At 37.7% G+C, this 25,256-nt stretch overlaps 1 protein-coding gene across 4 annotated transcripts in view; it reads right to left on the bottom strand.

Moving 5' to 3' along the window:
• The window catches only part of OTUD7A (OTU deubiquitinase 7A), a 346,216-nt gene that overhangs the window by 117,883 nt on the left and 203,077 nt on the right, over positions 1-25,256 (bottom strand). For all 4 annotated transcript variants that reach the window (XM_079121947.1, XM_079121946.1, XM_079121949.1 and 1 more), the window contains 2 exons: positions 8,575-8,669; positions 6,326-6,480 (listed from right to left, as the gene is read on the bottom strand). In XM_079121947.1, the coding sequence (XP_078978073.1) occupies positions 6,326-6,476 (151 nt within the window). In that variant the 5' untranslated portion in view covers positions 6,477-6,480; positions 8,575-8,669. The remainder of the gene's footprint in view (positions 1-6,325; positions 6,481-8,574; positions 8,670-25,256) is intronic.

Below are 25,256 nucleotides of genomic sequence, written 5' to 3'. Positions count from 1 at the left end.
CCATACATGTGTGCCCAGTCCTTTAGGTTGTCAAGACAGAAGACAGGATCTAGTCCTGGCAAGATGAACAAGCACACTCCACCTTCTGTCCTATTGAATGTGGCCACAACAGTGGACAGAGTGCAGGGTGCAGCTATGGGGACCTCAGGAAGTGAGTCCATGATGAGCTAGATACAACTCACTCCTGGTAGAATGATCATTATCAGAAAGTCAAAAGATAAGTGCAGTGAGGATGTGAAGAAAAGAGCTACTATAACTGCTGGACGGAATATAAATTACTACAGCGATTATGTAAAACAGTAGGGAGATTCCTCAATAAATTATAAATAGAACTACCATGTGATCTAGCAATCCCACCACTGGGTATATATCCAAACAAAACTAAATCACTATGTTGAAGTGATGTGCATTACCACGTTCAATGTAGCACAATTGCTAAGATATGGAATCAGCATAAGAGTCCATCAACCAATGAAGGGATAAAGAAGATGTGATCTATATAAAAAATGGAATACTATTCATCCTTGAAAAAAGATGAAATTCTGTCATGTGTGAGAGCATGGTTAAGCCTGGAGTTCATTATGTTAAGTGAAACAAGTCAGGCACAGAAAGATAGCACATGATCTCCTAAGTGGCATTTTGGAAAGGTGAACTCATGGATGTAGAAGTAGGATGGAGGTAATTAGAGGCTGGGGGAAGGTTGTGGAGAAACAGTCAACGAATACAAAATTGTAATAGAAGGAATAAGTTTGAACAGATCTATTGCATAGCATGATGACTATAATTAATAATGATGTATTGTATTAAAAAGTGCTAAGAGAGTGAATGTTAAGTGTTCTTGCCACCAAGTGATGAGGTAATGCATGTGCTAATTAGCTAGATGTAGTCACTCCATAACACATGTATATACTCCAAAATACATTGTACCTGACAAATACAGACAATTTTAATCTGTCAATTTAAAAATAAATTTGAAAAGAAAAAAAAATAAGATTAATCCAGGTAGATGGAGGAAGAATATCACAATCCAATGTACCATTAAACTTGTAGAGATTTATCACATTTTCCCTCCAGGTTCCTTCCTCTGTTATGAACTCAGTGTAGACCCAAATCCAGATGCAGGTATTCATTCCAAGAAAAAACCTCCAGCTCTGGTTCAGGAAGCAAAAAAAGGGGTCCTGTTAGTAAAAAGTGTAGAAATCCTTCATTTATTTGTTTTTCACACTCCTAAATTTCTCTCAGTTCTCTGTGCCTTAGAACTCAAGTAATTCTGTGACAGCAATGGGTGATGGCTGGACATTAACACTGGTTCTGGTTGGGGGACCTTCCTCTCCAACCAGAGTCTCTGTGGTCATTGAAGGTGGGCAAGCTGAACTGGTTTTTTTTTTGTTTTTGTTTTTTTTTTTCCCCTCTCCCTGGCTTTCGCTGTTGGGTTTTGAGTCAAGTGTGCTGGGGAGCAGGCAAATCAAGCCCCAGTTACCCAAACTGGCTGGAGGACAGGGGAAGTGGAGCGCAGAGTGGGAGGATTATGATGCAGTAAGACCAGCCCCTTAAAGTTGTTTATGAACTCCTGGGCTTGTCCCAGAATTGCACATGTATGGTTCTATCCTTCAACAGATTAAACAGACTTTGAATGTTGACAGGTCGTGTCAAAGTTCCTGACTGGCCACTAGGTGGCACACAAGTGAGATGGATCCAAATGGTACTTCTTGAAGATTTGCTTGCTGTTGGAACCACAATCCACAGAACCCACCTGGGGAGATTATATTCTAGAACAAAAATAACAATATTTTCTGTAAGAGCTTAAAGACAATGATAATCTCAAAACATAAGTTTTGAAATGTCCTAGAATACAATTTAAATTTATTCACTATTCAAAAACAAAATAAAACAAAACAAAATCCCACAAAAGAACACAAACCAGAGAAATCTCAATGGCTACATTGGAACAATATATAAAGTCTTAGCAAAGAAATAGAAGATATGAATAAGAGCCAAGTGGAAACGTTATTAGAAAGAAAAACATTTAACAACTAAAAAAAAAAAAAAAAAAACAACTCACTGGATGGGCTCAATAACATATTAGAGATAAGGGAGGAAAGAGTTGGTAAATTTATTAATAGACAAATAGAAACAATCTAAACAATATACAAAGAAAAGATCAGAAAGGGAAATGAGTAGAGCCACAGGAACCTATAGGGCAGTAAGACAAGGTTTGTCATATCATCTGGGTCCAGAAGGAGAGGAGAAAATGTGGAGCAGAAAAACATGATAAGAAATGACTGAAAGGCTGCTTTCCTGTTAGAAGACAATCAGTGTCAGCTAGAAAATTAACAGGTTGAATTGGGAAAACCCTTCACACTATCAATCGATACAGAAAATGCAAAAGAATTCACCATCTCTTCATGATAAAACTCTCTGTAAACTAGGAATAGAGAGGAATTTCCTCCTCCCTATGGAGAGAGCATCTATAAAAATCTATAGCCCACATTCTGCTTAATGGTGGATGATTGAATGCTTTCCTCTGAGAGTAAGAACAAGGCAAGTATGTTCTTTTTTACCATTTCTACTCAACATTTTACTAGAAGTCTTAGTCAGTGAATGAAGTCTAAAAAAATAAAAAGGCATAGTGATAGGAAAAGAAGAAATAAAACTGCCCCTTATCCAAAGACAATAATGTGATTGTCAAGAAAATCCCAAGGAATATGCAGGGTGGGGGGAGAGTTCCTAGGACAAATAATTAGTAGTTTGGCTTTATCAAGATTGTAGGATACAGCATCAACACATAAAAATAAACAATATTTTAGCTGGGTGTGGTGGTACACACCTGTAATTCCAAGGACCCAGGAGGCTGAGGCATGAGGATCTCAAGTCTGAGGCCAGCCTGGGCAGCTTAGCAAGACCCTGTCTCAAAATAAAAAATTAAAAAGGGCTGGGGATGTGGCTCAGAGGTAAGGTGCCCCTGGGTTCAATTTCTAAGCCCAGAAAAATAAAATAAAATAAATAAATAAATAAATATTTTATATACTTAGCAAAGGACAATTTTGAAGCTAAAATCTTTTTAAATAACACCATTTGCTCAAGAAATAAGATAGCTATATATAAATCTAACAACACATTTAGGATCTACATGCTAAAAACTATAAAATATTAAGCTAGAAACTCAAAGAAGTCCAAATAAATAGCACACATGGCTGTATCTCATGGATTGAGATAATTAGTACTGACTTACAGATTTAACATAACTCCAATCAAAATTCCTGTAAGACATTTCATAGGTAGAGGTAAGCTGTTCCTAAAATATGTGTGGAAAGGCAAAGGAAATGGAATACTTGAAAAAGGTCTGAAAAAGATGAACGAATTTAGAATCACATTACTTGATTTTAAGACTCACTACAAAGCCATAATCAACAATATGGTATACTATTGGCAAAGGAATGACATACTGATCAATGGAATACAACTGGTATCAAGACATAGATTTCTACAAATTGCTTTCTGGGTTATTTCTATTTCTATAATCTTAGTTGGTTTTGGCAAATGTGCAAATTCAATGGAGGAAGCATAATATTTTCAACAAATGGTGCTGAAACTCTTGGACATTCCTATGCATAAAAATGGACCTTGACCTAAATCTTCTATACTCTACAAAAAGCAACTCACACTGGGTCACAGATCTAAATGTAAAACATAAAAGCATAAAACTTTCAAAAGACCAATAGGAGAAAATCCTCATGACTTGAAGTTATGCAAAGGTTCTTAGACATGTCATCCAAAAGCATGATTCATAAAAGAAAGAATTGATAAACTGGATTGCACCAAAATTAAAAGCCTTTGCTCTGAAAAAGGCACTGTTAAAAGAGTGAAAAGGAAAGGTACTGGGGAATGAATTGGACCAAATTATGTGCCTGTACAAATATGTAACAATGAGGCCTATTACGTAGACTTATAATGCACTGAAATTATCTTAATAAATAAAAAAGAATGAAAATTCAAACACACAATGGGAGAAAATGTTTTCAAGTCACATATCCAACAAGTGTTTTATACTCACTATATATAAAGAACTCTTAAAACTCAAGTATGAGAAAACAAACAAGTCAATGTAATAGCATGTAGAAAGTTTGAACAAATGTTTTATGAAAGAGAATATGCAGATGAAGGTAATAAACTGAAAAATTTCAACATCATCAGTCATTAGAGAAATAAAAATTAAACCCATGAAGAAATATCATTGTGTACCTAGGTAAAATGGCCAAAGTAAACAAAAATAAAGCAACATCAAGTACTGGTAAATAGATGGAGCAACTGGACCTCTTGTACACTGCTGGTGAGAAATGAAAAATGGTGTAGTGACTCTGCAAAACAGTCTGGCAGTTTCCTATAAACATACCTTACCATATGCACCAGTGATCCCACCCCTAGGATAATTAAAATTAAATTCACAAGAAACCTGTTGTAAAATAGTTATAGATACTCTAGTCATATCTGCCCCAAATTGGAAATAACTGAAATGCTCTCAGCAGATGAATGGATGAACTGTGGTCCATCTCTAGAATGAATTATATTACCAGCAATCAAAAGAAACAGAGTTACTCTGAGTGAAAAGATACTAGTTTCAAGAAATGAGGTTCTGTATGATTCCATTTATATAACATTCTTGAAAAGAGACAAAAAGAGTGGTAGAAGACAGAGCTGTGGCTGCCAAAGGATAGGGGATGAGCCTTACTTCAAAAGATAACAGGACAGAGAATGTGCAGGTGATGAAGGGGTGCTGTGTCCTGATAGCTACAGTAATCACACAAATCCATGCATGTTAAAATTCATAGAACTGAACACCAAGAAGTCAGTTTTTACATATCTTAATTTTAAAAATAAAGAGAAAAGAGATATTAGCTCTTGCATCCCATTTAAGGCTGTCTAGAAACCAACACCAATGTTAGTACTAGTTACAACATCAGCAACAACCAGTATGATCTACCTCCACTATTTTTTGAGCCTTTCCAACCTGCTGCTCACTTCTCCAGGAACAACTTCTAATATTCACAATTGCTCTTTAAGGTAGATCAAAGAAAAAAAACCCTATGGTTAAGGGAAGTTAAATGAGTTTCCCTACGTCTCATAGCTGCCAAGTGGCTGAGTCTGGCCCTGGACAAAGTGCTCACTGCTAACCTCATTCCCAAGCTACTTTCCACTGCCACTCACTGAAATGAACAGAAAGAGTGGGAACCTGCAGGGGGACATTATATAATATAAAGAGTGGGAAGTATGGATCACATTTTGACTCACATATACCACAAAGATTCTCTGCACTTATTTTATCCCAAACCCTGAGTGTGAGAGCTTGAGAGAAATTTTTAAATTATACTCTTGTCATTGTCATTTTCTCACAATCTTCCAATAGGAGGTTCTTAATTTATAATAGGATTGAATAGTTATTTCCATTTTTATAAATATATAGAAATTCATATTTTTCTCTGAGTGACTGATAGAATCACTGGGACTTACAATACTTGACTAAGGATTTACTAACCCTACAAGTTGCAATTTATACACCTGAAGCAAAGACAAATCATTTAAGAAGTTCCCTCCTCTCACACATCTGACCATTCAGATGACTCTTCCTACTTTACCTGGCACCAACACCAACACTGTTACCTCTGCCAGGTAATGGTACCAAAAAAAGAAAAACAGAAGTAAAAACGACATTAAATAAATCCATTTTAGAGACAGACTTTAATTTTCAGTCTATTATAATTATTGCTGAATAAGTACCTGAAAACATCTTATATAAGGATAATACTTTTTTTTTCAGGTAGCAAATGATATAAAAAGATAAAATTTTCCTGCTTGTGAATTATTCCCAACTACTTAATTGGCTACCAGGTGTCATTTTTTCACCAATAACTTTTGACTAAAACAGTTTTGTCTCTGCTAAGATAGATACAAGGATCTAAGGTCTCCAATGAAAGTATTTTCTCAAATATTCTATCATTTCTATTCTACTGAATATATTTTTCTTGAAAAATGATTATTGATAAATTTTCACTCAATATCTTTAAGAACTAACTAGGCAAAGCTTCATTTGTGCCTTACATAAAAGTACGTAAGGCACAAATGAGTTGGGTGATCTATTCCATATCCAAAATACCAACAAGAATAATAAAAATCATTTCATCATTAGCATTAACATTTTCTTTTACTTTGAAAGAAGCCAAATACTGTTCCAGTGAACCTTTGTCAGGTAATGTCCATGTTCCCCATCTTCTGTCACTGGTTGGAAGATAGGCCCCAGAGGATGGTGTGTGGGAGAGGGTCAGCTTACCTTCCAGCAGGTCTCTGGCCAGACCAGGTTCTGCCCCTGTGGACCGAACAAAGTCTGACAGGACTGCGTCCATATCAAGCGTCATAGGATCATGTAGAAGTGCTGCCCAACACTCAGCCGAGGTGGGGTTTGGAAGCAGGCTAGAAACCATCCATCTGTACAAGAAATGGAGATGTGAGTGACCACACACATGGAGACGCAGTGGAGAGAAGGAAATGCTGCCACCTGCTGTTGTAGAGGTTTGAACTAGTTTGAGGCAATTCACTTATTCTTCATGCAAGATATTATATCATAGAAGTTAACTAAAATATCTGTACATACCATGTGAGACTAGGGATGCTATGGTTTGAATATTTGTGTTCCCCAAATTCATATGTTGAAACCTAACTGCTGTTGATGATGTAAGGGGGTGGTGCCTTTTGGGAGTGAGCATGGAGTCTTGATGATGGGATTACTGTTTTTAGAAAGAGGGCTCCCTTACCCCTTCCACATGTAAGGACACAGTGAAAAGTTGCCATCTAAAGATGTTGGTCAAGAGGGCAGATAAGCTAGGTGCCTTGATCTTGGACTTCCTAGCCTTCAAAACTGTGAAAAATAAATTTTTGTTTTTGTTTTGCATCACTGGAAAACTAACTATTCTACCACTGAGCTACACCTCTAGCCTTTTTTAAAACTTTTTTTCAAAGATGCTGAGGCTGGCTTCAAACTTGTGATCCTCTTGTCTCAGCCTCCTGAGTAACTGGGATGACAGTTGTATGCTACAGCACTCAGATAAGTTATGTTGTATACAAGTCTTCTAGTTTGCGATATTTTGTTACAGCAGCCCGAACAGATAAAAGCCAGGGGTCATCATTAACTCCAATGCCTCCAATCTTATGTTCTATCAATTTAAAATAAATGATGGGGAAAAAATAGACTAGATTATTTTTTTAAAAAAAGCCTAAGTGTATGTAGAGAGACTAATTTGGAATAACTAGATTTCTGATTCTTTCCTGAGCTGTACAGACATGTAACCCTTCCACAGTGTAACGTGTTACTCACTGTTTCCCCACTGTGCCTTTATCAATGTGCCGCCCGCCCCACTTCCCTCAGCTCTCACCCCTCATGTGGCTATTAGGAGGCACTCTGGGTTCACTAGTAGTTGACTGGAATACCAAACTTGCTGAAGATGATTACCAAAGTACCTGCTATCCCTCTAAGAGCTGTCATATTCACAGTAATAATTTAAGAAAATTCAAAAGGAAGTCAAATTTCCTAAGTAGAGCAATCCTGGTTAGAGGGATTCAGTGGGCATTGAGGAGCTTGACCACAGGCTGACGGAGCAGACAGTTGCTGGGGAAAAGCAGCCATTACCTTGCATGTGAGAGTGACTCACATTAGTGAAGCAGCTTAGGGGCCATTCATGGGTCTGTCATGGTTTATAAAGTACAAATGCATCCAAATTTGTGTAGAGAAGGGGTTAGCAAAGTATGGCCTGTGGATCAAATGTGACCTTCTACTTGTTTTTGTATATAAAGTTTTATTGGGGCATAGTCACACTTATTCATTTACATAATGTCTGTGGCTGCTTTTGTTCATGGCTTAGTTAAGTATTTAAAATAGAGACCATAAGGCCCACAAAACCAAAAATATTTACTAGTTGAGCCTTTACAGAAAAAGTTTGCTGTGGGCTGGGGTGTAGCTCAGAGATAGAACACTTGTCTAGCATGTGTGAGGCACTGGGCTTGATTCTCAGCACCACATATAAATAAGTAAAATAAAGGTCCATCGACAACTAAAAAATATTTTCAAAAAAGAAAAAGTTTGCTAGCCCCAGTATATATGATGAAAAAATTTATGCTAGCAAACATATAATTGAATTTACACACTGTGGGATAAGTTTAAATCCCTTGCCATTAATGAATGTGCTTTGTCCTTCTTTCATGGTGACTACAGGGATGGCCTTTTCTCAATGGGGCATGTTCTGAGGCAGTTGCTAGGATATTAAAGTCAGGCCCACTGGCCTAGTTTGAGCTCAGTTCTGTTCCTTATCAGTTGTGACATGGTCAATGATGAGTTCTGGGCCCACCTGTGCTTCAGTAAGAATGGAAGAAATAAGCTTATCTATGCCCAAAATCCTGAGGACTTAGGTTCTCAGGCAGGGAGTTCTATAAGCAGAACTATCCATTATTATTCACCACTTTGTTCACAGTTCAGACTTGGGTGTAAGGTTTTATTGATATGGCTAAAAATGAAGAAAATTATTTAACCTGATGTATATGGTACCAATTAGGAAATTTCCTTCTTCCTTCTCTCCATGTACCAGAGCCTCGGCCTGGAGAGTCTCTTCTTTTGTCAGTGCCACCTGGGGGAAAAAATCAGAGAATAAGGGCATGTTATTCTCCTTACCCTGGAAAGTTTTGCTTCTTGTCACAGGAGGCTGCATCTGGGCTGGGACCAACAGCTGGAGGCAGATCCTCTGCCTTCCCAGTTGCTATAGGAACTTGCTAACCACATCTACCACAGCTACTCCTCTATATCTCATTCTTAATGTAAAATAGATAGAGGTGAAGGTAAGATGAATATGTTTATGTGGCAAGAAATTCCTGCTTTAAGATGTAATTTTGAAACCTAATGCCACCACCACCAAGACCTCAAATTCATGCCCTATGAAGAAACGGGAGGACTCAGGTCAATGAGGACCCTTAAGTCACCCTTGCCCTATTGTCCCTCTTCAAAGTGCACTGCTGGACCTTTTGACCTACTCAGCAGGTCTAAATGGTATGATACCACATAAATGCATCTCAACTTAGCTATGGTGATAAAATATGTACACATGAAATATATTGGCCCAGGGCACATGCTCAATAAACATGAACTATTACTTACCATTTAACAGAGACCCTGGGGCCACCCTCTCCTTTCCAAAACTCCACTGAGCACCAAGACTACTTGCCACCAAACCGCCTAAGGCAAAAAGAAGGGGCCCACCCCTAACCTTGGTTCAGAATCACAGTGTGTCCATGCTGACTGGAGGCTCTTGCCTTCAATAACCATATTCTTTCCAGTACCTGAGCTTTCATTTTATAAGTAACCGGAGTTTACTGAGCTGCTATTTTGTTTAGGCCACTGTAATAGGGACTGTGATGGTACTTAGGAGTCCCTTGGGCCTTCCCCAGGAGCTTCTAAGCAGAGAGAGACAGGTACACACACAGGTGCAGCTTCTGAGACTGACTCCTAGATTTGGGAGACTACCAAGTAGAAGAACTGTTCTAACCAAAGACAGCAAAATTGAAGGACAGAGGTATAACAGGATAAAAACAAAAATTGCCTCAGTTAATTTTTCATTAACTTCTGTTTCAGTGGAACCCAAATAAAACATGCCTGTAATATTTCTGTCTGCAGTTATTGTAACTGGAGTCTGGAAGGCATCAACTTGTGGTGAAAGGAGACTGAAATGAGGGTAGAGTCTCGTGGTCTGACCGCTGAAGACAGAGGAAGACTATGGGGAGGATGAGTACCTGGAGGTTACTCTGTACCCCAGAGCTGCAAGAGAGAACAGCCAAAACCTTGCATGTATCATCTCTCCTGATAGAGGGCCAGGAGCCTGAAAGCTATTCTCCAGGTTTCACAATGCCTGGCATCTAGCAGGGTCAGGACCAAGGTGAGGCAAGCAAAGCACCTGCCAGAGGTGCAAGGGGGTGTAAACATTCAGAAACCAAGATCGACAATGTTTTAGTGGTATATATATTTTTAAATGAGTGCAGATACGTCCTTGAAGAACACAATATCAGCATTTTCAATGAAGGCATGACCTACAAGACAGTTCTCCCTTTTGCCTCAGACTCTGGAGGTCTGGAGGGCATTGGTACACATGCAGAATTGCTGACTGATACTTAGGAGGCAGGCTGAGGGAGAGATTGATGTCCAGAGGGACCAGCCTTGGGTCAGGGTTGCAGAAGTTAAATGGGGAGAAGGGAACTCATCCAGGTCTGTCTGATGATGTAGCCCACAGCACCCAAGACACAAAGGACCAGAGAGAAGAATAGATCTGGGGTTGAGCACAGAATTGGGAGCCAATGATCTGGCTGGGTGCAAATATGCTAATGCATCTTCACTGTATGGCCTGGGCAAGTCATGTCACTTCTTGAAGCCTTGGTTTCCTCATCTGAATAATGAGGGTAAGAACACCCCTATCTCTCAAAATTGCTGTAAGGAGGAAATGAAATGAGATCAAAAGAACATGCACTATTGTTATTGCTATAGATTTAAAACTCCATTTCTTTATGAGCTATCAAAATGTATAAATGCATTCTACTGTCATGTACAACAAATTAGAACAAATACAAAATAAAAAATAAAATAACCTAATAAATTGTTCTGGTATTATGAATCTTCACTCTACTATCCATGTATGCATACATCCCTATTGTGCAGGATAATATGTGAAAAGGTGTCACTAATAGCTAGATCTTGTCCTGCCTGGTGATGAAGCCCATCCTGGTGAGGAGCTCACAGATGTACAGGCTAAATTGCTGAGGCTGGCCTTGAGCATGCAAACCTCCTGCCTCAGCCTCTCAAATTGCTGGGATTACCACCAGACCCAGCAGATATCAACGTTTTTCTTTCCAGGAGTCTGGTCTATCCTTTGACAGCTGCCATTGTGCCCTTGAGCAAAGCAGTGACACAGGTTTCTGTGGATAACACATTAAGGAAAGACATTTTCTAGGACATTTTCATGGTTCAGAGAAAAATGAAGAGAACCTTTCCATGAAGGGCATGAGTTCTGTGAAGTTTGAGTTTGCAAAGCATTCATATGCATAGGACAAGTGCTCATTTTCAGCATGTGCTCATATTTATGACTTTAGTTAAGGCCCACAACACAAGCTAGAGATAAAGATGGGTCCAAGAGTAATTTTGGCTGCAACAAAGCAATTTATCCAGGAAATTCAACCTAAAAAGTCTGGGAGGGAGGAAGAATAAGAAGAGAGGGCTAGCAAGACTGCTACAGACAGACCGGCCTGAAAAACAAACAAAAGTGACCCTAGGAACATCTGGTGTGCAGACTGCAGATCTTTCCATTGTTGCAGGGGCACTGTGCTTCTTATTCTTCCTCTTGGTAAAGCTGATATTCTCCAAATGCCCAGCATCTTGTCTTTGCAGGTACTGAGAAAACTCTGGGAGCAATGGTGGGCAGCTCCAGGGCCCACCACTTAGGCCAAGGCTTGGTGGGAGGCACATGAGTGGGCACTGAGCCCATTCCTCCTCTGGTACAGCAGGTGCCATGGGGTGAGGCATCTTCTAATCCAGGGGCCACAACAGTCCTGCTCTGGCTCTCAAAGCACATGTGGGCATCTGGTGGTTTATTTACATGAGAAAGCAAGGCATTGCTCAGTGGTAGAGCACTTGCCTAGCATGTGCTAGGCAAGTATGAGTTCAGTTCCCAGCACCACATAAAAACTAAATAAGCAAAATAAAGGCATTGTGTCCATCTACAATTAAAAATATTTTTTAAAAAGATGTCGTTAAGTGTACAACCAGAGAAGTGAAAAACTGTGCTTCATTTGTGTATAATGAATCAAAATGTATTCTGCTGTCATGTGTAATTAATTAGAACAAATAAAAATTAAAAATAAACTAATAACAAAAGTTTGTACATGCCACCTCAATTCCCCAATTCCTACACACCTGAGCTTAGATTTTTAAGATTGACAAGGAGAAGACAGAATATAGCAGTGCTATATGTTTTAATATTTTTCCAATAGGAAAAAAATTATGTATAAAAGTTGACTGAAAAATATGGATAAATGCCAATGTATGCATCACTCAGGTATGACAATTACCAACTTTAAGTCTTATTACTTCTCTACCTCTAACCACTTCCTCCTCCCACATCATTTTGAAACAAATCCCAGATAACATATTACTTCATCTATAAATATTTCAATATATCTCTAAATGGCTCTTTAAAACAGAACCACAATACCATTATCACACCTATAAACTAATAACAATTATTCAATGAAGTTATTATTCAGAAAGTGGGCAAATTTCCAATGATTTCAAATGCCATAATTTCATATGATTTTTGTTTTCCATATGTTTGATTCAAATAAAAACCACACATTGTAACTGGTTGATATACATTTTGTAATCTATAAGTTTTGTTTATTGAAAAACCTGATCATTTTTCTTGTAGAATTTTCAACTATCTGGCTTTTATTGATTGTTCCAATGGCATCCTATGATCTATGTACTTCATGCAAATTAGCACTTGAATACAAAGGCTTGATCAGATTCAGGTTCAATTTTGTGCAAATTTTGGTGCTGTCTTTTTCCATCAGGTAGAACTGAATGTCTGACCATCTTTTCTATAATGGTAGCAACCACTGATGATCATTGCCTAGAACCAGGAATAATTTCAATAGGGTTGCACATACCAGCAGTCAAATTTCTTTCATTCCTTTTTCATTTATTATCTGAAATTCATAGAGAAAAGGGAATTTCCATTAACCTACTATTTAGTCATAGATTTCAAATAGATTGGTGATAGATTTCAAATAGAAAGGCTAGATAAATGCTTTGTTTACCACTTCTCAATCCCTTTTTTTAGATGATCTGGTTTGCTAGTTTCTTCATGATGTTCTTTATCTTCTATCTTTAAATATCATTTTGAGTGGTAGAGCACTTGCTTAATATATACAAAGTCCTGGGTTTAATCCCCTACACCTACATCATGACAACAAAAATCATCTTGCATTCTTGGATTTGAATGTATTTGATTCATTTCAATCCACCCAACATAGATGCAGGTCTCATCTATTTTGATGTTCAACTTCTACTAATTTTGGCCATTGAGAGCTTCTTCAAGTTGTCTCTGGGCTCCTGAGTTGAGTTACCCTGACCCTGGTACAGCTGACAAGAGGTGACAAGTTGTTTTGGGGTCCTCTTTTTAATTTATTGCTCCAGATCTGGAATATGACATTTCTCAGTGGAACCATGAGGGTTTTTTATAAACTTAAAAAAATTTTAAATATCCCATAGCAGTATACCTACTGGTCTGGGTTATTCATCATTTTTAGGACTCTTTAGTGGACAGAGTTATGAAATATGATTGTTTTAATACTAAATACATCTAGAGTTCATTCTAATATTTGCAATTCAAATGGAAGACTTCAGTTTTCACTTAATTCTCATTCAAATTACATATGAACCTTCTATCTCCACTTCTAATTCTGTTTGAAATAACAATAGGAATGACAGAATATTACCCAATTAATAATTCATTTTATTATTTACAGGATATACATATATGTATATATCATGTATACACACCAGGGTTTGACAACAGTACAATGGTCTCTGCAAGCAGTTTAGTTTGTTGCTATAAATATAGCATTAATATTTTTGGTCTTAGGTCTATCCCATTATAGATGAAAAGACAAACTGCTGCATTTTAAAAGTCACTTTGAATAGTTCTCCCTCTGTGGCTATACCACCAACTGGAAATGCATCTAGATTCACTTGCTGCATCTTAATGTTATTTGAAAGACTGCCTTTTGACGTTGATTTTGTTTGTTTTGTAAAATAGTAACAGATTTATACTCAAACCTCAAAATCAAGGTATGACTTCTAGCCTGTCCCCTCTGCTCTATTCCCTTCCTTGTCACATAACTAAATTTTTATGTTTAATTATGTGACTTATCCTCCTTTTTTTATCTTATGTGGATTTAAAAACTTCACATTGTATCCTCCCATCACTTGGATGAGTGACACCATTTATAAGCACTTTTTCCACCTTGCTTTCCTACCATATAGTACTTCCTCTAGATCAGTATGCACTAGTATCTAGTGATCATCTGTATTCATTATACTTTTTGTTAAAATAAAAGGCTACAATTCACATAGATGTTCACCAACAGGGGACTGATCATTGCTCTGTGACTCCAGACAAGAATAAAGATTTCTTGTGTAAAGGCTTTTCATAATTTTTCAGTGTATCTTTAGGATAGATTTCTAAAAGTATGACTGGAAGAAAAGGTAATACTAGTGTCGTTTTACTAAATTTTGGCAGTGTCCTTCAAAGAGGCTGTACAAGTTTTCAAGGCCAAAAGCAACACAGGAATGTGTCTGTTTTACCATAACCTCACCTACAGAATGTGTTGTTCATCTTCGGAATTTTTGGCAATCTCATAAGTTAGAAACTCTATCTCACTGCAGATTTAATTTACCTTTCTCTTACTACATTTAAAATCATATGGCTAAGATCCACTATCATTTCATTTTCTGTAAACTGTCCATTTCTCTAGTCCATTTCCTCCTGTTGAATATGATTTGGGTCTTCATTTTTTCTACCATTATTAGCTCATTATGTATTAAAGATAAAAATCCTTCTTCTTTGCTATGCATTGAAAATATTTTCCATATTTTGTCATTTGTCATTTCCCTTTGCTTTCAGTGTCTTTTTAATCCCAATTAAAATAAAATTATATTGAGAGTGGGAAGGAATGAATACATGGAACACTGAGGAATTTTAGGGCAGTGGAATTGTTCTGTATAATACTATAATGGTTATACATTGTTCAAATTGGCAGAATGTGCAATACTAAGGGTGAATGACAATGTAAACTATGGACTTTGTGTGATTATGTGTTAATGTAGGTTCATCAATTGTAATAAATGCAACATTTTGATGTGGATTGTCAATAGTGTGGCAGTTCAAGGGGGTCACAGAATAAATGGAAAATCTCTTTACCTTCCAGTTTTTAATTTCTTAGTAGTGAAACAGAGGGCCTTGTACAAGTTAGGCAGGTACTCTACCATTGAGCTACATCCTCAGTTTCTTTCCACTCTATTTTGCTGTGAACCTGAAACTGTTCTAAAAATAAAATCTATTAAAATAGTTTACATATACTTATCTATCTTTTCTCTTAATGTTTCTGGATTTTGAGTCTTAATTTAAAAAACTGTCTTGATTGTCAGGTTATAGAGGGATTCACTCATGTTTCCTTCTAACGATTCAATGGTTCCATTTTCTAAAATACTTAAAGCTCTGATGGAGTTGAAATTAATCCTGGTGCATGATGTGAGAAATGGATCTAATTTTATCATTTTTCCTATAGCTCTCTAGCTATTCCAACACCACTTAGGAAAAAAGAACATCTGTGGGTAAGCCTCACTGATTTGAGATGCTTCCACTATTGTATTGATACATTTGCATATGCAATTGGTCTATTTCTGTATTTGCTTGTTAGATTTATGCCAAGGTATTTGTAAAAGGTATCTTTTTTCTTATGTGTGTCAACTTGTTATTGTATTTGCAAGCAAAGCTGTTGATTTCTCTGTGTTAACTTTATATTCTGCTATTTTACTAAGGTCTTAACTATTTTTAGCAATTTTCCCATAAGGTTTTTTTTTATTTGTTTGTTTGTTTCCCAGATATACCATTACATCAAATGCAAACAGAGATTGTGTTAACAGTTAATTTTCAATTCTACAGCCTCTATTTTCTTGTGCATGATTGCATTGATTAATGCCTTAATATAATATTAAATATTGTTAGAGATAATGGGCATCTTTGCTTTGTTCCAAACTTCAGGGAGAATAACTTTAAGTGTTTTAATATCTATGTGATAAGATGCTGGCTGCTGACTTTTGATATATACACACATATTTAAAAGTTATCCATAAATTGCTGGGTGTAATGGGGCATGCCTGTAAGCCCAGTGACTCAGGAGGCTAAGGCAGGAGAACTGCCAAGTTCAAAGCCAGCCTCAGCAACTTAGCAAGGCTCTAAGAAACTTCATGAGATGCTGTCTCAAAATAAAAAGTAAAAAGGACTAGAAATGTAATCAGTGGTTAAGCGCCCCTGGGTTCAACCCCTGGTACCCTCCCACACTCCCCATACATTTCTAGTTTTGGTGGTTTTATCATAGATGGATACTATCGTACATTTCTTTCTCTTAAGATTTATTAATATGATGAATTCTAATAATGGAATTCCTATTATTGCACCTCATTCATATTTCTGGAATATATACCCTTAAATCATTCATTGATGTTTCTTTTTATGTGTTTTTGAATTCAGGTTGTTAATTTTTATTTAAGATTTTTACATTGACATAATGAATTAGACTGATGGTTTTCATTTTCATGTGCAACAGTCAACATTCTATATCAAAACAAAATTCAAATTTTCCTTTCCTTTTCAGTGCTCTGAAGTGACCTAAGTAGCACTGGGGGCATCTGGTATCTGAAGGCTTAATAGATTTCCTCTGTGAATCAATCTGTTCCTGTGCTTCTTTTGTGTGTAGTTCTTTTACAACTTTCTCTATCTTCCTCTATGGTAACTGCTCTTTTTAGACTTTCTATCTCCACAGGGTTCAATTTTATTAGACTATATTTTCCTGGAGATTTATTCGTTTTATCTTGGGGTTCAATTTTATTTGAATGGAGCTGAATAATGAAATGTTCCCATAGGCCCAAATCCTCTCTATGTTGAAAATGAGGAAAATGAGTACTATTTGCAAAGTGCCCACAATAACATTGACTATACTAAGTGCTTTTTGAGTAAGTTACCTCTCATTCAGACAAGAGACAACATAGCTTTATCTATTTTACTGAAGTCCAGAGATCCCAGTGGCAGAGCTGATTCCTACCTGGACCTATTTTGATCCCAAGTTCACCATTCTGCCGTCCACACAATGCCATCGTTTATACATGAAACAGGGCATCTTTAAAAGTTTTCAAGTGAAAAGCATCTATTGCTTTGAAATATTTCATGTGCATACATGCATGATGGGAAGCAAAGCATTTTCTTAGGTGACACTGGATTATACCTTTCATGATTTTATCTTAAGTATGGAAAGAAGGAGGAAATGTCTCTCTTAAAATTTATATCTTTGGGAGTAATGCAGAATCCACTGAGATTTTTATCTGTATTCCCTGAAATGAAACACTAAGCAATGACGTATAAAATTCTTCAAGTGTGGCGGGCGAAACCCGGGGCCCAGGGTTATGCCACGTGCATCTAAAGATGGCAACTGGCAGAGAGCAAACGGCGAACTGATTATGCATGGAGAATGGCAGAAAGCATTTACCATTGGCTGTATGATAATCAGTTCTGCCGTCTAGCACTTGGACAGATATAGTTTACATGTATGCTGGAGCGAGTGATCGCTTGACCTTTAACAGGATTGGATGGACATATCTGGTTACAATGCTTATGCATGAGACTGCTTATATATTGAGCGTGTGTTATCTGAATAAAGGGAAGCTGCTTCATGAACCTCTGAAGTGTACGTGTCTTTCCTCCCGCTGGTCCGGCCTTAAGTGCGAGAAGCGGCGCTGAGCTATTTGGAGCAGCCAGGCAAAGAAGCCCCGATTTTCTGTAAGCGGGCGCGAGCCACTTGAAGCAGCCCCGGCGGGAAGTGCGGTTTTCCGTATTCAAGGATTCATATTATGAGAGCAGGTGTACAGCGGTAATCACAGTCCTTCGCTCAGGATCCCAAAAGATCTAAAGCCTACTCTTTCCATGCCATTTCCTGCTGTGAACTCATAAAAAGACTAGGCAATTCTTAAAGAATTCATAAGAAATAATCACTAATTCTGAAAAAGACTTGAATCTGGAAATGAACTTTGTAAGGCTAGGAAACATGGTGACACCTATTCTAACTCATGAAGACCCATGACTTTGCAACTGTGTACATGTCCACGTCCTAGAATGACCACCTTCCAAGGGAACCTGGGTGTCAGAGGCATTATCTCATCCTTGAAAATCTGTGTCAGAGCTTTCCTGCACAACACTAAACCTCCAGCATGGAATGCATGTAAGATGCCCTTGCTTTGAAAGATTTAGGAGTTTATTCTCCAGGTTTATAAATCTAGCTGTTACACTGGCATAAAATATGTGTCTGTATCAGACTAATGTTCCCTCAACAAGGGTTACAAAACTACAACAACTCACTAATCAGGTTTATACCTCTGCTATTGATTCCAGTAATTTTATTCAGCATTTTATCTGGGTAAAGACACCTCCCTACAAAAGAAAAATATCCTAATAGATCCAGTTCTTTTCACGGCCTCCTACTGTCATTGTAATGGGTGAGGGCACCTTGAGTACTGGGCTGCTGCCCCTAACCTGCTTGCTCTTTTCCTTCTCTGAGGGATTCTTTGGAGGGTGGGGTCCACATGTTATTTGTTTTGTTACTACTGGCTGGAACATAGCAGATACTAAATACATATGCTGAGTGAATGAACAAAAGAAAATGAAACCCTAAGCTCAACTTTCTACTCCATTCTGTTGTGCAGTTATGAAAATCACCATAATTCAAAATCCAACTTAGATTGGAATAAATACAACGTTGTTTACAAGCAAATTCATAATTCAAGAAAAGAACAGTCCCTTTTGCCTGGCAGAATGAAGGAAAGAAGACTGAATGGGGTCTTCTTTTGTTTTTTTGTTTTTGCAGAGCTGGGGAATGACCACCAAGGCCTTATTCATGTCAGGCAAGTGCTCTACCACTGAGCTATATCCCTGGCCCAAGAGGAGATTTTGAGGATTCAGGTAGGCTGAAAAGAGTACATTCCAGGCTGAATGAATAACACAAGCAGAGGCCAACAGCTCAAAGACCCTTGCACATTCAGGAGAGCCAGTGGGGGAAGACTAGGGCCAGCCATCTGGACTGTCACAGTGAGTAGCCTTGACCTTATCACAGGCCAGTGAGAGTTTCTGGGACAAAACTGACATGAATGACAGGTGTTTAGGAAAATGAACCAAAAATACAAAAACATAAAAACTTGGTAACAGAGTGAAATATGTACCCAGTACATGCAAAGACACCAGAAGGTACTGACTATTTTAGGTGTTTCCCACCTTCCACCTGACAGTCTACTGCTGATAGAATCTTGTTCATCAGGGAACAAGAGAGGCTCTGGATTCTACAGAAGACAGGCAGCATTCCTGGCACCTGGGATGTCAGTCAAAGCTGGCTGGTGGTAATTTCATTTCTCTGGGTTTGTGATCCACCTGTCTGGATATGTCTGGGCTGAATGATCCAGTTAACCTCACCCAGTCAACTGGGTCTGGGTTATGAGAAAGCATTTGCTTACCTAACAGAAAGGGACATACTTAACTGAATAGCTCTTTCCCATGTTGCTTTCACCCACTTTTTTCTTTTTTAAGCAAGGGCATAATATTGGCAAGTATACTCACTATCTTGGGGCTATGAAGCAAGAGAACAAAACCCACCAAAGGTTGGATGGAGTAGGAATACCATCCCTGCTAGTATCATTGAGCATGTGCACCAGTCTTAGACAAACCACCTTTGGAATTTTATTACACTTTTCATATACACACCTATTTGTTCAAGCCAGTTAAGTCAAACATTTGAACTTATGTCTAATGAATAGGTGAAAGAATAACAGAGGCTAATACTAAAAAATAAATAATAGAGGAAAACAAAATCTAAGGCAAATATCATTTTTAACATAGATGTAAAACTTAAAAAGATGAGCAATTGAATCTAAACTGCAGAAAAAGAAATAAAAAGACAATGAAGGGCCCTGGAGCAGTTTTGTTTTGAGTCCTTGAGAAAAGGGGTTATGAGATGGAAGGAAGTCAGTGCATGGGAGTTTCTGGAGATGCAAAAATCACCTCTGAAATCCTGACCCCAGACTCACATGAAAGAGAAATACATATCCCTCTTACTAGATCCTCTGTTATTTCCTTTCTCTGTTACTAACAACAAACATATTTCTAATGGCAATATATATTAGTATATATTATATATTTGCTGTTAAATTCAAAGAGAAAAACCATCATCTCAAAAAACGCCAAAAAAATCCACAGTAGTTTGTTATACCAACTCAAAATAAACCTAGAATAGGAGGAACTTTCTTTAATTTACTAAAGGGTATTGATCCCAAACTTAAAGGAATGATCAGACCTAATAATGACAACTTTAGAAGTGCTTCCATTGAAGTGCAGAACAAGTACATGGCTAAGTATTAGAACAAGCAAAAATTTTTAAATGGTTTGAACAAAATCAACATATAAAAATCAATACTTTTCCTATATGCCAACATTAGCCAATGAAGCATTTTAAAAACAATGAAAATAATTCATTTCATAGTAGCCAATAACAAAAGAATATTCTATGAACCAATTAGGGGAAATACAATAAGAATGAGAGACACTTTTTATTTTGTTCTTTCACAGAAAACAATCTTCATTGAGAAAGAGAACTTAAATATACAGATTGGAAGACTGTATTTAGTTTTTATTTTGTATTGCTTTTTGTTTTTGTTATTTTTTTCAGTACTGGAGATTGAACCCAGGGTCTTGTGTATGCTAGGTAAGAGTTCTACCATTAAGGTATATCCACAGTCCAAAAGATTATATGAATAACAAAGTGGGTGTAGAAGTCTGTCCTTCCACACATAACATATGAAAGCACTGTTATTAAAGCAGTGGTACAGAGACAGATAGACAGACCAAGGTGGGAGAAGGGGAAAACAGACTCAGATTGTGTGTGTGTGTGTGTGTGTGTGTGTGTGTGTGTGTGTGTGTGTGTGTGTGTGACAGAGAGAGTGGGGGGCATGGAGAGATAGAGGGAGGGAGAGAGAGGGAGAAAGGCTAATTCACCCCTTGATTGGTCTACGTAAATCGAGATGATTTCCTAAAATGTAAGAGGAAATCTACCAGGGTACTTTCAGCAAATATTTTTGCTTTCCTAATAAAAGGGGCATGCATAGAATTCTACCATTTCTCCCCCTTCCCCACTTGCAGTGATGTGGCATGAGAAGCTATAGCAGCCTGACCATGAGGGGAACATCAAGAAAACATCAAAGATGCTGCCCTGGTACCACTAAGCAGCAAGCTCAACTCTAGCACTGACTCAAGACCATTATGCAAAAGTAAACATATCTTCAATGAAGCCCCTGGTGCTCAACACTCTTGTCACTCAAAGCCAAGAGCATTGTTAACTGACAGAATAATGAATGTGGAGAATCCCAAATTGATGGGAATCCCATGAAGAAAAGAGTATACTATAACATAAGTAGGCAATCTATTTGGAAAAATGAACTTGGATGCAGTGGTGGTGGGGGGGTGGGCGCAGAATGGTATGAATCTACATCGTGCACAACCATAGAAATGAAAATTAATCAAAATGCAGTCTGTAAAAATAAAAAAGTAATTAAAAATAAATGAAGTTGAATTCCCTATATCATAACACCAACCAATAAATTCCACAGAAATTAAATAAGAAATAAAACAATTTCTTATCTATTAAATAAGAAGTAAAATTATAAGTGTATTAGAAGGGAAAGTACAATTGATCATACTTACAACCTGGATATAGAAAAGACTACTGAAGACCTTGCCTGATGCAGTTCACAGCCCTTTCCTTTAAATTTCTAGATTGTACTTCCTGAACTCTTGTGCAATTGGTTGTGGCTATGTGACTAAGTTCCCGGTCAGCAGAAGGTCATGTGGAAGAGATTTGGGCCATTTTGAGGCCTGGCCCTGAACTTTCCCCTGGATCCCAACCTCTCTCTGATCTCTCTCAACTTTTATTCTCCCTCCCTCCCTTTCTCTCTCTCTCTCTCTCTCTCTCTCCCCCCTCTTTTCCTCCCTCCCTCCCTCCCTCCCTCCCTTTCTTCCTTGGCATTTTTTGATTTAGACAGGGTCTTAGTAATTACTTAGGGCTCACTAAGTTGCTCAGGATGTTCTCAAACTTATGATTCTCCTGTTTCAGCCTCCTGAGTTGCTGGGACTATAGTCATGCACCTCCATGCCCTGCTTCTGGGAACTCTTATTTGCTAGTTCATTATAAAATGGCTCGGGGAGAGTCAGAGACACCAGGACATGATGGAACCACTGGCTGGAAGAAGGCAGAGTCCCTAAATGCTGATGGGAAGCAGGCTCCACATATTGATCTCACTGGGCTAACAAATGGCAAGAAATGCTAAAGTGCCTGGTAGTGATAAAAAACAAAAGGTCCAGGCAGGGCCACTGATGTTATTATCTGAAATTATTCTTTTTTAAAATTTATTTTTATTGCAAACAAATGGGATACATGTTGTTTCTCTGTACATGGAGTAAAGGCATACCATTGTGTAATCATAAATTTACATAGGGTAATGGTGTTTGATTTATTCTGTTATTTTTTCCCTTCCCCCCACCTCTCCCACCTCTCTTTTCCCTCTATACAGTCCCTCCTTCCTCCATTCTTGTCCCCTCCCACCCCCATTATGTGTCATCATCCGTTTATCAGCGAGATCATTCTTCCTTTGGTTTTTTGAGATTGGTTTATCTCACTTAGCATGATATTCTCCAATTTCATCCATTTGCCTGCAAATGCCATAATTTTATTATACTTTATGGCTGAGTAATATTCCATTGTATAAATATACCACAGTTTCTTTATCCATTCATCAATTGAAGGACATCTAGGTTGGTTCCACAATCTGGCTATGGTGAATTGAGCAGCTATGAACATTGATGTGACTGCATCACTATAGTATGCTGATTTTAAGTCCTTTAGGTATAGGCCAAGGAGTGGGATAGCTGGGTCAAATGGTGGATCCATTCCAAGTTTTCTGAGGAATCTCCATACTGCTTTCCAGAGTGGCTGCACTAATTTACAAACCCACCAGCAATGTATAAGTGTACCTTTTTCCTCACATCCTCTCCAACACCTATTGTTGCTTGTATTCTTGATAATCGCCATTCTAATTGGGGTGAGATGGAACAGCAGGGTAGTTTTGATTTGCATTTCTCTTATTACTAGAGAAGTTGAACATTTTTTCATGTATCTGTTGATTGCTTGTAGATTTTCTTCTGTGAAGTATCTATTCATTTCCTTAGCCCATTTGTTGACTGGATTATTTGTATTCTTGGTGTAGAGTTTTTTGAGTTCTTTATAGATTCTGGAGATTAGTGCTCTATCTGAAGTATGGGTGGCAAAGATTTTCGAGCACTCTGTAGGCTCTCTCTTCACATTGCTGATAGTTTCCTTTGCTGAGAGAAAGCTTTTTAGTTTGAATCTATCCCAGTTATTGATTCTTTCTTTTATTTCTTGTGCTATGGGAGTCCTGTTAAGGAAGCCTGATCCTGGGCTGACATGTTGAAGATTTGGACCTACTTTTTCTTCTATAAGATGAAGGGTCTCTGGTCTGATTTCAAGGTCCTTGATCCATTTTGAGTTGAGTTTTGTGCAGGGTGAGAGATAGGGGTTTAGTTTCATTCTGTTGCATATGGATTTCCAGTTTTCCCAGCACCATTTGTTGAAGAGGCTATCTTTTCTCCATTGCATATTTTTGGCCCCTTTGTCTAGTATGAGAAAATTGTATTTATTTGGGTTTGTGTCCGTGTCCTCTATTCTGTACCATTGATCTACCTTTCTATTTTGGTACCAATACCATGCCGTTTTTGTTACTATTGCTTTGTAGTAGAGTTGAAGATCTGGTATTGTGATACCCCCTGCTTCACTCTTCCTGCTAAGGATTGCTTTAGCTATTCTGGGTTTCTTATTCTTCCAGATGAATTTCATGATTGCTTGCTCTATTTCTGTAAGGTATGTCATTGGGATTTTAATTGGAATTGCATTGAATCTGTATAGCACTTTTGGTAGTATGGCCATTTTGATAATATTAATTCTGCCTATCCAAGAACATGGGAGATCTTTCCATCTTCTAAGGTTTTCTTTAATTTCTTTCTTTAGTGTTGTATAGTTCTCATTGTAGAGGTCTTTCACCTCTGTAGTTAGATTGTTTCCCAAGTATTTTATTTTTTTCGAGGCTATTGTGAATGGGGTAGTTTTCCTAACTTCTCTTTGTGAAGATTCATCACTTATGTGTAAAAATGCATTGGATTTATGAGCATTGATCTTGTAACCTGCTACTTTACTGAATTCACTTATGAGTTCTAAAAGTTTTCTGGTGGAATTTCCTGGTTCCTCTAAGTATATAATAATATCATCAGCAAATAGGGATAGTTTGAGTTCTTCTTTTCCTATTCGTATCCCTTTAATTTCTTTGGTCTGTCTAATTGCTCTGGATAGAATTTCAAGAACAATGTTGAATAGAAGTGGTGAAAGAGGGCATCCCTGCCTTGTTACAGTTTTTAGGGGGAATGCTTTCAGTTTTTCACCATTTAGAATGATATTAGCCATGGGCTTAGCATAGGTGGCCTTTACAATGTTAAGGAATGTTCGACTATCCCTATTTTTTCTAGTGTTTTGAGCACGAAGGGGTGCTGTATTTTATCAAATGCTTTTTCTGCATCTATTGAAATAATCATGTGATTCTTGACTTTAAGTCTGTTGATATCATGAATTACGTTTATTGATTTCCGAACGTTGAACCAACCTTGCATCCCTGGGATAAATCCCACTTGATTGTGGTGCACTATCTTTTAAATATTTTTTTATGTGATTTGCTAAAATTTATTGAGAATTTTTGCCTCAGTGTTCATTAAGAATATTGGTCTGAAATTTTCTTTCCTCCATGTGTCTTTGTCTGGATTAGGTATCAGGGTGATATTGGCTTCATAGATGAGTTTTGAATGGTTCCTTCCTATTCTACTTCATGGAATACTTTGAGGAGTATTGGAATGAGCTCTTCTTTAAATGTTTTGTAGAACTTGGCTGAGAACCCATCTGGTCCTCGACTTTTCTTTGTTGGTAGGCTTTTGATGACCTCTTCTATTTCATTACTTGAAATTGATCTATTTAAGTTGTGTATGTCCTCCTCGTTCAGTTTAGGTAATTCATATGTCTCTAGAAACCTCTTGATGTCTTCGAGATTTTCTGATTTGTTGAGTGTGGATTTTAACAATAGCTTGTAATTATGTTTTGTATTTCACTCTTGTCTATAGTCATATTTCCTTGTTCATTCCAAATTTTAGTAATCTGAGTTTTCTCTCTCCTTCTCTTTGTTAGTGTGGCTA

The sequence above is a fragment of the Sciurus vulgaris genome, assembly GCF_902686455.1.
Source record: "Sciurus vulgaris genome assembly, chromosome: 2".
In the NCBI taxonomy this organism is placed as follows: Eukaryota; Metazoa; Chordata; class Mammalia; order Rodentia; family Sciuridae; genus Sciurus; species Sciurus vulgaris.
This window is presented reverse-complemented; position numbering and strand designations above follow the sequence as displayed.